The 16,950-nt window shown below is 41.5% G+C and overlaps 2 protein-coding genes across 2 annotated transcripts in view; one reads left to right on the top strand and one right to left on the bottom strand.

Annotated features, from left to right (window-relative positions):
* Positions 1-12,258: 12,258 nt before the first annotated feature.
* Positions 12,259-15,424, bottom strand: LOC134181431 (uncharacterized protein K02A2.6-like). Its single transcript, XM_062648708.1, has 3 exons — positions 14,269-15,424; positions 12,743-12,826; positions 12,259-12,587 (listed from the first exon to the last, which is right to left on the bottom strand). Exon 1 carries the CDS (start codon positions 15,318-15,320, stop codon positions 14,304-14,306), a length of 1,017 nt encoding a protein of 338 aa, XP_062504692.1. The 5' UTR covers positions 15,321-15,424; the 3' UTR covers positions 12,259-12,587; positions 12,743-12,826; positions 14,269-14,303.
* Positions 15,425-16,454: 1,030 nt separating this feature from the next.
* Positions 16,455-16,950, top strand: part of LOC134181514 (uncharacterized) — a 21,225-nt gene continuing 20,729 nt past the window's right edge. Inside the window, exons 1-2 of the mRNA XM_062648790.1 lie at positions 16,455-16,508; positions 16,846-16,950. The exon at positions 16,846-16,950 is cut by the window's right edge and continues 10 nt beyond it. Coding sequence (XP_062504774.1) covers positions 16,847-16,950 — 104 coding nt within the window. The 5' untranslated portion in view covers positions 16,455-16,508; position 16,846. The remainder of the gene's footprint in view (positions 16,509-16,845) is intronic.

Raw genomic sequence — 16,950 nt, 5'->3', positions numbered from 1 at the left:
GCTCTCAACTGGCAGGCGTCACTAGTCACTGCAGAGTGCAGGTATGTCAAGCATTCATGGCGAAGCAAGCTTGAAGGAGACCTTGAAAACGAAAACACATAACGTTCATGCATGTCAGATGACACCTGAAGCCATGCTCTGTGTGTGGTGTGTGTGTAAATATCAATTCCTGTTTGAAATATGTGTACCTAGTAGAGCGTTAGTACGTACTCTTGCAGTTCACAAAATGCTTATTCAACAAACTCTTGACGTACTGTTTTACTATGTCAATTGCTATTATTTAATTAATTAAGAGAGCAGACATCTTTTGAAACTGCCTAATAAAATAATATGGCATACAAGTATATGGTATTCTACATTTAATAATCAAGCAAATTAAAATTTTACCACAATAATAGTAATATTAACAGTTGAGTTCAATTTTTTGGGGTCACAGTTTGAGCTCCTTTGTTACATTCAAACGTCGATATTTGTATTCTAGTAGAACGGTAATGATGTGTTTGAAAACTAGTCTACAGCCACAAGTTTGATACGCAACGTACTGCCAAGCACACTCCTACAAACTTGAATGTGATTGCATTGTCTCACCTTCTCATTATCAGCATCTTGGGATCTATACAGAGTTGCGAAGTAGCCATTCTGCTAGAACAAAGAGCTGTCGTTGATCGTTTTTCGAGTCTGTGTTGGATTCCCACGAAGTTATAATTTACCAGGATACTCTCGTGCCACAATGTTGTCTGGCACAGGACCGGGGAACACCTGCACGTGCACAAAGGCATGCGTATCGAGGATTGATATCCGAATATAAAATATTGATATATATATATATATATATATATATATATATATATATATATATATATATATATATATATATATATACATATACATACATATATATTTCAAAATATGCTACAATACTAGTCTGTTTGAACATTATTACATAGAAAAGTTGCACAAGCCGTTCAAACTATGTAGTTGTGTCTGTATGTAGACTACAACAGGTCATGGCCTTAATCTAGAATACATGTATTAGATTATAAAGCATTTACACTGACTACATTCTGCGCAGAAACTCAGAAATTTAACTAACACACTAGCAATTACGTCATCATCATCAATTTGAATTTCCCAAATGGACAACACCTGGCAAAAGTTGATGTCTATTTAGCGTTACACAATCAAGGTAGAGGCAAAGATTAACAGTCCTTTACAATGTGTACCTTTCACCTAGATCAGACCATACTCTAGAAAAATCAGTAAAGAAGAGAAAGATCATTTACACACCACAAGAGAGAGCATCAGATCACCAATACGCTCTCTCATCCAGCAAACATGCTATCTGTAATCCAATGTCAATGTTATTGTAGTATGTGATGTTGTGTTATGAGGTGTTATATTGTAATGTTGTTTATGTTATATTGTGTTATGTTGTGTTATGTTGTATTATGTTGCATTATATTGTATTGTTATGTTATGCTGTGTTGAGTTATAATATGTCATGTTATGTTGTTTTGTGAGCAGATTCTTAAGATAGTAGAACACATACTTACTGTAACAAACTCTGCTTTAACTGTTTACTCTTAATGATTTACAGTTATCTGGACATACACACACATACATACATACACACACACCTGACTTGACTACAGCTGCCAGTGTCTGGCCATGCCCATCCCCATATATGGAGATAGTTGAAAGAGGATGTAGTTCTGTCTGCACTTATGTCTCTGTATGTTGTTGAGCCACCGGAAACGTCTTTCACATGTGCAAGACAGGGGAAGTTGACTGCTGTCTTTTTCTGAACAGCGTTTGCCATGATGACAGTTATGCCATTGGAATCCTGGCTTGGATTTGAAGCACCGTCCACATATGGCAGCAACAGCATGTCCCATCAGGCTCCGGTATCCGACTTGAGGTACAATCAGTGAAGGCAAGTGATGATGACCGGATCAATGATAGAGTCGATGATGATGATGACATACTCGTATTCGCCCGTAATAACGCCCTGGGCATACAGAAAAGAAACACTATTTATCTGGGCGTATACTACGGCATGAGTGTTATTTTAGTCCTAGGCGTATACATGGTCGCAAAATGCTGTCGTTTGGCCAGTGATCATCTAAATACTTGAAGACAGAAATACCACAAATGCTTGCAATTATCCTACACGCAGAAACTAAACACTATACACACGTGGTCAGCCTGAAGCCTGTCAAGAGCATCAGTGTTGGTAATTGCAACGAAGACATGAGTCTAGCAGTAAGCACTTTCACTCAACACTGACACAACCTTATCAAACGCACGCAGACGGAGACGAATGTTCTGCGGACCCATTTTGTTTTGTCTGTGCATGCATATCCTGGGCTTATACTTGGGCATGGGTGTATAGTTGGGCATGGGCGTATAGTTGGGCATGGGCGTATAGTTGGGCATGGGACGTTTTTCCGGGCTGAAAGTTCTGACCTGTCGCACGTGGGCGCATATACGGGCATGGGCGTTATTTCGGTATGGGCATTATTACGGGCAAATACAGTAGTCAAAGAGAAAGAAGAAGACACATTTAAACATTTATGTACTGCTAGGCCACCCCTACTTCTCAGCCACCAATGACACTTGGCACATTGCACTGTGCCTAGTTGTTCGCCCAGAGGCAGTTGGCGTTCCACAATCCACTTGTGCCGTTTCATACCTGAATGACTACGAAAGGAGTGGCAACACACAGCACATAAAAAGATCGTTCAATAGAGGTACGTGTAACTTCAGCCTGACATGAAGCTTGCCATTCTGGACGTTGCTGTGCCAGGTGATACCAATTCTCTAGTTTTAACAACTTCAAGTCCATCTGAGCTGGTCTAGAATGTGACAGCCACCCAAATAATAGTTTCTTTGGTAATCTAATTGCAGGCATTCGACCAACATGTCCTAACCACTGAAGGCGGTGGCGATAAAGGACGTCAGACATCAGACTTATCGCCCCATCTTACACAAGCCGTTTACACCATTCGTTTGAATTGAATAGACAAGTTGGTATTGTTGAAAATACAACAAAGAGAGCCAAAAGCATGTGAAGTAGTGGCCAGGTGACAGTCAATTTCAGCACTTAAACCCTTTTGTCTGGAGTCATCAGGCAACCGAGATAGATGAACGTGTAACGTGTTCAATCTCCTGTCCCTCCATTAAAAGAGGCTGTTATCCACATCAGAAATACCCACACCACTTAGTCTTAGCAACGTTCACAGTGAAGCCAAATGATGATGCAACTGAGTGAAAAGTTGCTATGGCAGTTTCTCCCATCTGACGGAAAGATAATAGAAGAGCATCATCATCAGCAAATTGAACATCAGATAAGGTCGCATACTGATGTTTTGTACGAAGATGATTAAACAAGTTACCATTAATAAATGTTGTATCTGTAGCTGAACTCTTTTAAAGAACAAATGTGGGACATTTCGTTACACCACTTCTCAAATACTAGAGCAAAGTAAAGATTGAACAGAACAAGAGAGATGGCACAGCCTTGTCAAAGTCCATTATTAACAGCGATGCTTGCTGTATGACCATTTCCAACACGTACACCAGCAATCTCAATTTCAAGCTGTTGCAGTTCACTGACAACGATGTCAATTCTTTGGTCATTTTTGATTTTGTTGTTCTAATTTTCCTGACGAACAGCCCCTGTTTCGAATGGTTCCAAGACATTGACTAAGGAGCAAACATTCTATGAGGTACACTGTAATACCTTTCTATCAGCTTTTCTTTGAACGTATTTGCAGTCAAGGACGTCCTTTCTACCCACTTGTGGGGTCGTCATACCACAACTAGTGGAAGTCCTTGAAGTACTTTGAGTGACAGCATCAGTCGTTGTCCCAGGCTCTAAGTACGTATATTCAAGGACCATCTTGACTAGAAGGCACGTGAAGGCTAAGCAACTGCAGAGCTCAAGGGAACTCTGGGTGCCGCCATGCTAACACACACACACACACACACACACACACACACACACACACACACACACACACACACACACACACACACACACACACACACACACTCCTGTATCATTTCCCTCTAAACAGACATGTTATCTTCAGTAGGAACAAAAACAAAGTAACAAAAAGTAACAAAAAGGTCTTCCCATACATATCGATGCATTTGTGTACTGAATAGCCTCCTTTGATTCTAAAACATCTCTTACAAGTCTGGCATTCAGTGGTGCCAGTTTGCTGATGTACATGTTTTTTCTCTTTAAGCAATGTATCTCTTCAAATTACTATTGAGCCTGAACATCTGAGGCAGTCACAGCACACAACAGTTTGTAAATCAAAATTGACATATGACAATTGACTAAACTCCAAGCAGGCAAGGTAATGCTCTCTCCAAGCAGATCTTAATCTACATGTATTTGCTAAGTCATACCAAGGGCTTTCTGGAATCCTCAGATCATTTAGGTCTTTCCTAATTATGTCTTTCTAGCATTTCCTAGCGCCACCTTGTAAACATTTTTCTGATAGCCACACAAAGAAGCACATCTTGGGAATTCAATGGTCGGGCATTCAAGCCAAAATCCTAACCATTGCATACGTCGTCTTATAAATTCTTTATAGTGTCAGGATCTCCCCATCTTTGTCTTATTGTCTCATTTGAGATATGATTTTCCCACCGTGTTGCGATGGAGATTCCAAGACACGACTGAAGACATCTATGATAAAAGAGCTCAATTTCTGAAGATACTTCTTCAAAGGTGTCCATGTTTCAGAGCCATATAATAGTATAGGAAGCACATGCACAAGTATCACATACTTTGTATTTTGTTAATGTAGTCAGATTTTATCCTAACACAGCTTTACAGAAAGCTCCAAATGCTTTGGATGCTTCATAATTCTGCCCAATCTACATCCAAGTCTAATCTCCTTGAAGCTTCAATTGTGGATCCAACATATGTGAAATCTTGCTCATATTCAATGTTACCGTGTTCAGTTTGTAAGGGAAAGTAATCTTTTGGAACATACCTCCCTCCCTACCTGCAGCCATCACCTTTGTTTTCGGAATACTCAGTGATAAACCAAAATCTTGTCTTCATATATTCAGTCACCGCTCTCATACCGCCTGATCTAGTTGTTGACAGCGGGGCAGCAGCATCTGCATATTGACATTCAGTTAGAAACATTTCAACAGAATTGCTCGTGAATCTCTGAACTAGTTCTTCGTTATACTTGTACTTGATCATTATGTAGTGCATGATGTAATAGCGGGTGTTGGGCATGCGTAGTGTTGTTGTTCTAGCAGTGGACGTTGCTCTAACAGTTACTCTATAACGCTATACTCATTACAATGGTGACAGACGTGGGATGAGCAACAAGCACATCGAAGTGGAGCCATCTCCATGTCAAGCAAACAGTAGCACAGTTTCGGCCAAACGACGCTCGGCATTGCTGCCGGATTGTTTCACAGGCGACCCTGATCTGCAATGGTGTGATTGGCTAGATGACTTTGAGCTGCACGCGGAGGTGAACGAGTGGGACGATACACAACGGCGACAATATCTTGCTCTATGGCTAAAGGGCTACCCGCGTGAACTCTACAGGTCACTTACCGCCACAAAGAAATCTTCATATGATTCGTTGAAATCGGCTCTAACCTCTCATTTTGAGCCCCTGGTCCAGACGGAGTTTTGTTTTACCACACGGAGTTCAGGGCAGGAACCAACAGGGATGACGAGCAACTTCTCGAGTTCGCCATGGCACTTCGCACATTGGCTTCCCGCACTTTTCCAAAAATGGTGCCTGTGCAAAGAGATCTGCTGTCGCGTGATCAATTCATCGATGGCCTGATTGAGGGTGACTTCCTCCTGCGCGTTTGTCATGCAAACCAAAGTCATTGGACGATGCAGTCAAAGATGCCCTCAAATTAGAAGCAATTAATAGGTCGGAAGCCAAACGTCGTACGGAGGAACGGACAGCGAAGTCGTCCTCAGCAATTCCAGGAGTCAGCTTTCACAAACAGCTATAGTCACGACGATGAAGGAAATGACCGCCGCCTTGCAGGAAGTCTCCAGGGACAAGCCTGGTGACTACCACACAACCAGAGGACGAGGGCAGCGAGGCAATGAGGGCAAAGGCTAGCCAGCGGACTTCGTAAGACTGTAGAGTGCTGGAGATGTGAGAAGATTGGTCACTACCAATCGCAGTGCCCTTCTTTTGAGGCTGTAGCAGATAGTAAACGTAGCAAATAGAATACACCACAACCATAGTATTCAGGTGTCCATGTTGATTGTGATAGACAAGTGCAGCAGTAGGAACAAACACGTCAACTGATAGTCACGTGGTGTGTGTAGAGGCTAAAATTGCCGGACAGCAAGTACGCTGCTTAGTGGATGCAGGAGCAGGTGTTTCTATTTTACCTGAGTCCTTCGCCGCCACCCTGTCATTGACTTCATCGTTTTAACTCTGGAAATGGCTAATGGTGAGCATTTGCCTGTAATGGGAGAGGTCTGTTACCCCGTGAAGCTTGGATGCTTAGAAACAGAACACCGGTTCTTTTTGTTGCTAACGTGTCTGTAAGTGCGATACTAGGAGTTGACTTCTTGACACAGAATGCAATAGATGTATATATATATATATATATATATATATATATATATATATATATATATATATATATACTGTTTAGTGAGCACTGTTTACATTGGCAAGGCCGTTTGATACCGATTCAAGGACAGCCTAGAACTACATTTCGAACACATGCAGGGTTGCCGTGTCGCCTTACTAGACGATATTACCCTTACACCGGACCAGCGAGAAGTGATTGTACTAGGGACCTTGATTGGAGAACCAAGAGAGATAATATGCGACATTAGCGACTGCTTGTTCCAGCCTGACCACAAACTTGGAGAAAAGTTAGGGTTACTTGCAGCTCTGGCCATAGTTAATGGTCGTTTGAGTAAAATACCTGTCCACATTTTGAATGTGGCCGGCACCGTCAAGCTGCACGTTAGAGCTCGCCAGTGGTTATTGGCAAGTCGAATTAGACGCCGAGTCTCAGTCTAAAACTGCGTTCACTACACATTCCGGTCACTACGAGTTTCAAGTTATGCCTTTCGGTCTATGTAATGCGCCATCTACATTCCAACGCCTCATGGAACTAGTGCTACGAGGACTAACCTGGGACGCGTGTCTGAGTTACTTAGATGATATTATCATATTCTCTAGCACCTTTGAGCAGCATCTCGTTCGACTCCAACTGGTTGTAGACCGCCTCAGACAAGCTGGCTTGAAGCTCTCTCCCATTAAATGTCATTTGCGAAAACAGAAGTTAACTATCATGGACATCAGGTTTCAAAGCGTGGTATTTCGACTGATCCGTCAAATTTGGCAAAAGTTCTCAACTGGCCAACACCCAAGACCATTAAAGAGGTCAAGGCGTTTCTCGGCATTGCCAGTTATTACCAGCGTTTTATTGACAATTTCGCTCATGTTGCTAGTCCACTCAACAAACCAACACGAAAAGAAAGAGGTGAAAAAACGAACACTAGTGATTTCGTAGTTGGTGCCATTTTATCTCAAGTCCAAAACGGAGCTGAACGTCCTCTTGCTTATGCTAGCCGTCGACTAAACTCTGCAGAAACCAACTATCCAGCCATTGAAAAAGAAGCCCTGGTAATTGTTTGGGACATTGCCCATTTCCGGCCGTACCTCTATGGACGTTCATTTCTAGTTATCACGGACCATCAGCCATTGACGTTTCTGCAATCTCTCAAAGAACCAAAAGGCCGTCTCGCCAGTTGGGTGAATGAACTGAGCCAATATGACTTCAAAGTCCACTACAAAAGCGGGGTGGAGCACACGGATGCTGATGCCTTGTCACAGCGGCCCCATTCTTGTCAGGATACAAAGCAGCCTGCAAGTCTTTGTCACCCTGATAATGTTGTATGTCAAAACATCAGCATTGCTCCTAGTTATACGAACGAGGAGCTAGCCAACCTCCAGCGCCAAGATCCGGTACTGCGACGGGTAATTGACAAGTTAGTGACCAGTAACGTCTGCCCACCTCCAAGTGGACCATGGCGTTCTGGCGCCTTGCGACGATATCGACAAATATGGAGCCAACTAGTGATACAGGATGGCGTACTTTGTAGACTTTGTAGCCGGGACCGTGACAGGAGCCAACTACAACTAAAATACTTCAACTTCTGTCGTCCAAGACGTGTTACAACAACTTCATGACGATTCCTTTGGTGGTCACTTGGGTATAGACAAAACAGCAGATCGGGTGAGAGGAAGGGTTTATTGGCACAATTACTCGAAAGACGTTGAATATATAAAAACTTGTGACAAATGCCAATGCTACCGTAAGCCCAATCGCTCCGAACGAACAAACCTTCAGTCTATCCCAGTGGGCAGACCATTTGAAATAGTAGCCATGGATATTCTGGAACTGCCGGTGACACAACGTGGCAACAAATACGTCTTGCTGGTTTCTGACTTTTACTCGCTGGCCGGAAGCTGTTCCTCTGAAAGATCAGAAGGCCGAAACTGTTGCCCGAGCGCTTGTAGAAGAGGTTGTGAGTCGTCACGGCGTACCTGCTATACTGCTTTCCGATCAAGGCCCAAACTTTGAGAGTGCACTAATCAAAAAGCTATGCGACCGCTTGGGAATTGCTAAGGTGCGTACTACTCAGAGTCATCCTCAATGTGACGGTTTAGTCAAACGTCTGAATCGCACACTCATCAGCATGCTTACTAAATATTGCAGCAATAGTCCAAATGATTGGGATCTGTGGTTGTCTCCATTGTTGGGTGCGTAAGGATCAGCAACAGACATCAACTGGTTACTACTCTCCGTTTGAGCTAGTGTACGGGCGCTCCCTTCAGTTGCCTGCAGACTCTTGTTTTGACACTTCTCAAACTCCGCCCGAAGATCCTCAGTCTTATGACCACTTTGCAGAACCGCCGGACACTTGCTCGAAAAATAGTGGAAGCTCAACTTGTTGCAGCACAGGAGGCGCAGAGGCGTAACTACAACTGACGACCCAGTCATAGGTACAACCCTGGAAGCCAAGTATATCTTTTTACACCTCCGAAGGGACGTAATCGAAAACTCACTTGCCCTTGGACCGGTCCTTTCGAAATTATAACTCGACGTGGGGAGACTGGCTACATGATTCAACCAATGAAAGGAGGTCGTTGAAAAGTAGTACACTATAACCAGCTAAAACCATGCTATCAACGAGTGTCAAAAGGAATCTCAGACACAGTTAAAAGCCCCGCTGACGCTCCCAAAACAACCAGGAAGATCCACCAGCACAAACAAAGTTACAAGCCGTCCCACTCCGTTGCACACCGAAACGACCTTAGAGCAAGGCTCTTCCTACTCAAAGGAGACGGAACAACCAGCAGATGTGGAAGCGGCATCAGAACCGACACAAACTCCACCAACGGAAACTAGTCCCTCGCCACCACTCGACGAATTCGAACATCACACGCCTTGCAACGTACGTCAAGCCCAGGACAGATCGCATGAAGACTCCGTGGACATAAGACCTAGACGCACTACAAGACCACCAAATTACTTAAGTGACTATGTAGTAGACTACATTAGGGAGGGGGTAGTGTAGTGCATGATGTAATAGCGGGTGTTGGGCATGCGTAGTGTTGTCGTTCTAGCAGTGGATGTTGCTCTAACAGTTACTTTATAACGCTATACTCATTGCAATTACACCAACAGTAGGATCCTGTACTCTTGTCCAGGGTTCAATTACAAGACACATTTATAGACTAAATAGCACAGGAGCCACGCAGCAGCCTTGACGTAGTCCGTTACCAACACTGATTGGCTCTAGCAAGATTCCATTTAGTTTGATTTGAGCCGTCATTCCATCATGAAATGATCTGATGTCAATGGTGTGGTCTGGAACTCCAAACTTCTTCAATGTTAACCGCATGGCAGAGTGTGGAACGGAGTCATAAGCCTTTTTAGATCTACAAATATGAAGAAGGCTTTTGCGTTATGGTCCCAGGACTTTTCAACATGTTGACGCATTGTGAAAATCATATCTGTGCAGTTCCTGAAGCCTCTAAAACTACATTGTGACTCTGGTAGTACCTCTTCAGCAAGATTTTGCAATCTTGTTCAAATGATCAAGGCTACAACTTTTCCAAACATGTCCAGCAAAGTAATGTCTCTCCAATTGTCACAGCTTATGAGATTACTTCTCTTTGGTATAGGGACAAACACAGCATTTGCCCAATCTTTAGGAACAGATCTCTCTTTTCACACTGAGTAAGCTAAATCACACACACACACACACACACACACACACACACACACACACACACACACACACACACACACACACACAACTTTACTAAAAATCTACTTTACACAGCACTAACAATCCACCTGAAACTTTAATAGCGAGATACTCGCAGGAACACTAATGATGGTGCAATTTCTGAGGTCCAAAATGCAAGTCCTGATCTAACCTGGATGTTGCAATAGGATTGCCAGAATCAATGACTTTGTCCACCCCAGTCAATGACAACGTACTCATTGTGTTGTACATGGTAAGTACTCAACTCCTGAGTTAACTACATGTATGAGATAGGCAATTGTGTGCAAGTTCCTTGACCACGGAAATTACAACAATGCTCATCCCCGCACTTAAACTGCTATTATTTTCAGTTATTATTTAATTAAATACATTACATAAGATCTCATTTGGTCATGTCGTGAACTGATGAAACAACATTTTGCCTCAAACTTTACAGAAAAGTATAAACTGGCTGGCTGTTTGCTGTAGTACCCAGAATTCTCCACACCAGCCAGAAATACCTTGATGAACTACAGTGAAAGTGAAATTCTGCTATAGCCAGACCATTGATGGCATTGACAAAGTCTGGACTGTGGCAAAACAAGACATTGAAATTTTTGTTTTAGCTGTTCACTAATTGACTGAGATAACCAAATCAGTATTACGTACAAGTAACCAGAAGTACTCAAAAGCAAGTTGGAGTCTCCTGGTGCCGAAAGAGCTGCGTATCCCACCAAGTTTGTCTCTCTCACAACTTGTCTCTACTGTCACAGAAACAACAAGGTTGTATTGTTAAAATCCTTGAAATGGTTCATTCTCATAAATAAAATCGTTTACTTAGTATCAATAGAAACAATGACAGCTTGGAGACCTGAGCACAGCTGGTGAAGACTGATAAGATTACAAGGTCAAATCAAAATGTTTCAAAGGTTCCAAACGTGTTAGTACAAAGAACAAAGTACCAGAATTCTTCTGTCAGCATGGATGTGTGTACACCTTGCAATACCATCTGCTATAGTGTGAGTGTAAAAACTCAATTCTTCTATCATCATTCCATAGAATACAATACCTTTACCCTCCCCTCTTAGTGTACGTTTTATAAATCAAAAAATGGCTTTACATATTATACTATCTGATGCAGGCTTGTAGGCTAGGAGATTGGGTGGGTTCCACTCAATGCCACATTTAAAGATGATCAAGTCAAGACACATTTCATCCCAAGCCAACATGCGGCTCATTGTGCACATGCAGTTTTTTGTAGAATTCAGTAACTTACACATGCACAGCTGCAAAGACAAATTGAAAAATCTAAAAAGTGAGGCGGTGTAGTAGTACACCTGCAGCAGTGACTGCATGAAGACTGTAATCCAGCCAGCCTACTGTTTTACTCCATATAGTTTCCTGTAAGATCGCACTGACATGTCTACATGAGCTTCCATATACTAGTATATGTAATATTCTATATAGCCTTGTATCACATTCTCTCAAGCTTTTGCTCCTCACTGGAGTTCCCTCAGTGCAAGCAGTTCCAGCTCAAGTACCTCCTATCACGTGCGAGCAGATAAACAACACGTCAGGTCACAAAGAGAGCACAGAAGAAATATTTGTTTGTACAATTTACAATCTGGTACACAATGTGACAGTGGGTCAAGAGAGGAGACTGTAGCACGTGACTTAAGTTGAATTTGCTGCTCTTGTTTGACAGTCAAATGAAATGATTTTTTACTAGAAGTTGTTGATAGTGGAGGGGATGTAGGATAGTTGGTGCAGGTCGATGAAGACTGTTGGATAGCCATCAGGTGAAAGTCTTCATGGGAACTCCAATGGGTCAGCAGCATGTGACAAGACTGAAGCACACACTGAGTGACATGATAAATAAAGTGTAGATGACCGTGGGTGTAGATGGGCATGTTTTTGTGCTGCATGGAAACTTTCTTATAAGTAGATGTGTAATACCATTTAATGCTGACTGAGCTGCACAAACACTGTTACAGCTTCAAGTATATTTTGTGTCTTGTTCCATACATGTAACTACCAGTAGAGAAGTTGATATGTTGATAAGGACTGCAGTTTATAACGTCAATGTTAATGGGCTACACAAATACATTGGCTTAGCTTGCGAGGCTAAGTTGAACTCTCCCATTCATAAAGCAGCCTACAAGCCTGTGATATGTTTAGTGTTAGTAAGTTATAAACACGACTACTCAGCAAACTGTCGTAATAATTGTTTTTATTTTTACTTACAGTTGACAGGCAATGACGATGAGGTCTTGACCTAAAGAGACAACAAATGTAATTAATATAATTAAGCAACACACACACACAATAATAACAACAACAACAACAAATCAACAAATCATTAGCAGCCAACAACATCAGACACAAACAAACAAGTAAACAAACAAACACAAACATCACTACAGTACATACTGATTTATCATTCCAAGATTTCAAAACTTCATTGACATCATGATGTTGCTCCTCTTCAGCTAGTTGAAGTGCTGTCTTTCCTCTCTGCCACACACAACATGTTGTAAATACGAGTACAAACTTTAGCAAAAACAGGTTAATCAAATTCTCTTCAATTTTGCTCATCAACTTTAGTAACAACGTGAAAACTTCTTATTGTCCATCACACAGCAATAATTATTAGATACAACAAATTCAGAACAAACATGCACTCAACATCATGACAGTCACACATAAACCACATCTAAATATAAAACATGAAATAAACAAACAAACAGACATAACTACATAGTCTAGTCAATAGCTCACAGTTTAGTTAATTTCTTAAATTGAACAAATATTCAAACCATCACTTACTAGGAATTAGAAAATATTTATTATAAATCAATTATAATATATTAAGTATTATAGACAGACAGACAGACATAAAGAAACAGAAAGCAAACATACAAACAGACAGTCCATGCCAGGATCCAGATGGAGTGCACGGGGTTGCAACCCCTTTCCTAATGGTGTGGTTCACCACTGATGAAATTAAAGAAACTGTATAGAAATTGGTATGGAAGTTCGAGGCTTAAAAACCACATGTTCTTTGCAGTTGTAGCGCACGTTATCTGGTCCACGTGTCGTCTGTATCTTCTTGCTCTTCCGAGAATCAATGCAAACATGATTCCTGCTCTGTTCAAAAGGTTATATATGATGAAAGACTGATCTCTTTCCCACAATTGCAGTATCTACGAGATTGTCGTCATCATCTTCATCATCAATGAAACTTCTGCACTGAAAAGTCAGTTGCAAGAGTCTACAATTAATTAAGACCTTCCAGAAGACATGCTTGACAGTTAGTCTAGAAACTGGTTTTTGATTGGTCTGCTACATAACAACGAAGTGTTTCTGAATAGACTATTTTAACCATGACGTTTGTACCACTCCTTTTCTAACGAATGAGATAGATAAAGCGCTGTTCTGACAGTGTATCATGTCATATGAGGTGTTACACAGGATTTTAATACCGCGTTAGTGCAATGTATTAGAGAGATTCATACTAACAATACAAAAGTCAGGTGCTTTTTGTGAAAGATTTCCAGTATGATGATTTGAGTTCCAATAGCTAGTGAAACATTTCACAACAAAAATGAACATAAACCAAGTCCCAATGCAAACGCTAAGAATATGACCAACATGCCAAATGAGAGTAACTACATTTTGTTGTCAAAACAAGCAAACCAATTGATAGTCAGCAAATCCCAAGACAGCACTGTAGTATATATATATATATATATATATATATATATATATATATATATATATATATATATATATATATATATTATAACAGTCGTAAGCTACGTTCCAGATCGGCACAAGCTATCACACCCTATCAGTCTATGCTATGCTCAGGCTCTAACGCAACAGCAATCCAACAAGTGCTAACAGTCACTTATCTAATTACCTAAGTATATGACCCCCAAAGTACGCATGCTTACCAATCTATGTATCAGTCTACCACACTCCTCTCTCCTTAGCTTTGTCTATATCGGAGGGGTAACTGACGATTAACTCGAACTGGATAACGTCGATCAGTTCCACTTGATGTTCCTCTTACTTCGGCTGTAGCTCCCTCAGCAAGAGATGGTGTGGCTATTGTAACAGGTTCTTCTGCTTGTCGTGCTTCTCTCGCTGGACTAGTAGGTTCTGTTTGTCCTGTCTGTTCAAGTGTTGGTCGTGGATTAGAAGTAATATCTGTAGTTGTTTCAGTATCCACCTCATCTGATGTCTCTATGACAGTAGGTACACTCCTTTCATCTCGTCTTCTGATATGTTCGATATGAACATATCGGAGGTGATTGTTCACGTCCACCATGTAGTTTGTTGGTCCCAAGCGCTGTAGGATGATTCCTGTCAGCCATTTCCCTCGGCCATCTCGACGTGTGTTGAGGACTGCCACTGTGTCTCCAGGGTTGAGATTTCTAATGTATTTTGTTGCTTCTTCGTATCTCTCACTTTGCCTGTCTCGAATTTGTCGTCCACTCCCTGGTCGTACTAATGTCAACCGTGTTCTCAGCTCACGTTTCATCAGTAGTTCTGATGGTGTCTTCCCAGTAGTAGTGTTTGGGGTTGTTCGATATTTCAACAACAGTAACGAAATCTGATGACTAATTGACCGATCTGGTGGCCTCATCTTCAGAGACTTCTTGAGCTCCTGCACAAACCGTTCTGCCTGCCCATTCGAAGCAGGGTGATACGGAGGTGTCCTTTGATGTCTAATCCCGTTCGCTCTCACGAAGTCCTGAAACTCTCTTGCCACGAATTGAGGCCCGTTATCTGAAACTAGCCTTTGAGGGATTCCATGGCAGCTGAATGACCTCCTCAATGCTTCCACTGTCTGAGTCGTAGTGGCATGTATTCCAAGCTCGTGGACTTCCGGCCACTTGGTAAATGCATCAATTACAACAAGATATTGCTTTCCCTTGAACTCTGCAAAATCCACATGAAGGCGAGTCCAGGGTGCATCTGGGTAGATCCATGGATGTGACATCACCTGAGCCGGCTTATTCCGTATACTCTGACATGCTGTGCAAGTCTTCACTACCTCCTCTAGATCTTGGTCTAGTCTTGGCCACCACACGAAACTTCGTGTCAGAGATTACACAGTTATGATGTCAGTCATTGACAAGCTGGGCAGCAGCTACTTGCAACCGCAAGCTCGATGTCTCCTTGTTGTTGCAATCTTGGCTTCATGCGACAACCTCGTAGGCACATTATTGCAGCCCCGAGAAGAGCCATATTAAATACAACATCACATAACAACATAACATAACACAACATAACACAATACAACACAACACTACATAACATAATACAACATAATACAACAGTACATAAGATAACATAACAATACAAACAACATAATATAACATAACAAAAGTATTAATTAACACAATATAAGATAATGTTGTATTTGTATCATGTTATGTTTTGTATCATGTTCTGTTTTGTAATCATGTTATTTTGTAATGAAAATAAATTATTAAAATACTTAAAGTATCTAGTTCTAGTTAGTTTCACGATATTAATTAATTAATTAATGTAACAGTATGAATTTGCAAGATAGAATTTATTCACAATGTTTGTTTAGCACAGAATTGTTATTTGTAAAAATATTCTAGAATTATATTATTGAAAGACAATGCTTTGATGAGTTCTTCCTCTCACGCTCACATTCAAAAGTAAATGAAAGTGCCAGTTGTAATCCCTCTATTTGCCACAAATGGCGGCTTCTAGCTACGCAGTCAGACGCGGCTTGCCAACTTCGTCGCTTTCATTTCCCTATGAAATACAGAAAAAACGCAAAATCAGAGCGAAACGGCGCCAATAACAGGTGATTACCAAAGAAGAAGAGAATGCTTGCAGAAACTTGTGTCTAGAGTGCAAACGAATAGAACCGCACGCACGCTATGGAGAATGACGGTGGGTTAGTGCGCGTTAGTTGCACGTGTCGGGATAACAGGGATTTTTCAAACTGGGCCCAAAAAAATAATTTGCCATGCAGAGCAGGCTCGGTTCCAGATGCTTCCCGTATGTATTAATGCACGTGACAGGTATGCGGGGTTGACCCCATATCTAGACCTGTCACGTGCAGTATTACGTACGGGAAACCGAAAGCGTCTGCAACCGAGGCTACAAGGCAGTGGCCGAAAGATCGACACACACGTCTGAACGTGAGGTGAGGATAGAAGACGTTTTTGTTATTGAATTACAACTTTATGCCATCAACTGTTCATAAAACAGAGTGTAGATATTATCTAGTGTTCATACCTGTGTGCGGCATTAAAACATCTCCCCGCCCATCTCTTCTCACGTCGCTGACTGTTTTGTCTTTTCTCTTATGAGTATCGTAGTTCTATGTACGTACGTGTTGTGTTTATACATTACTATTGTGATAACTGTTATGTCTCTCCTATTGTGTTGTGTGTGTGACAAGGTGAATAGTCGTTCTTACTGACATGTCTGAAAACGTTCTTCTATTTCATTCTATTTCTCATCATATTACTCTCGTTTAGAATGAGTACAGAGGTTGAATTGGAATTCCGTCATGCTGCCAGGAGAGGAGAAATCAACGTTCTTACTCGATTAATACGAAACAATGGTCAACAGATTATTAACAG

This window comes from Corticium candelabrum, chromosome 6, assembly GCF_963422355.1.
Source record: "Corticium candelabrum chromosome 6, ooCorCand1.1, whole genome shotgun sequence".
Taxonomy (NCBI): Eukaryota; Metazoa; Porifera; class Homoscleromorpha; order Homosclerophorida; family Plakinidae; genus Corticium; species Corticium candelabrum.
This window is presented reverse-complemented; position numbering and strand designations above follow the sequence as displayed.

Bases quoted from the DNA above. Each gene is read 5' to 3' on its own strand.
- LOC134181431 (XM_062648708.1), bottom strand. From the start codon at position 15,320: ATGTCACATCCATGGATCTACCCAGATGCACCCTGGACTCGCCTTCAT.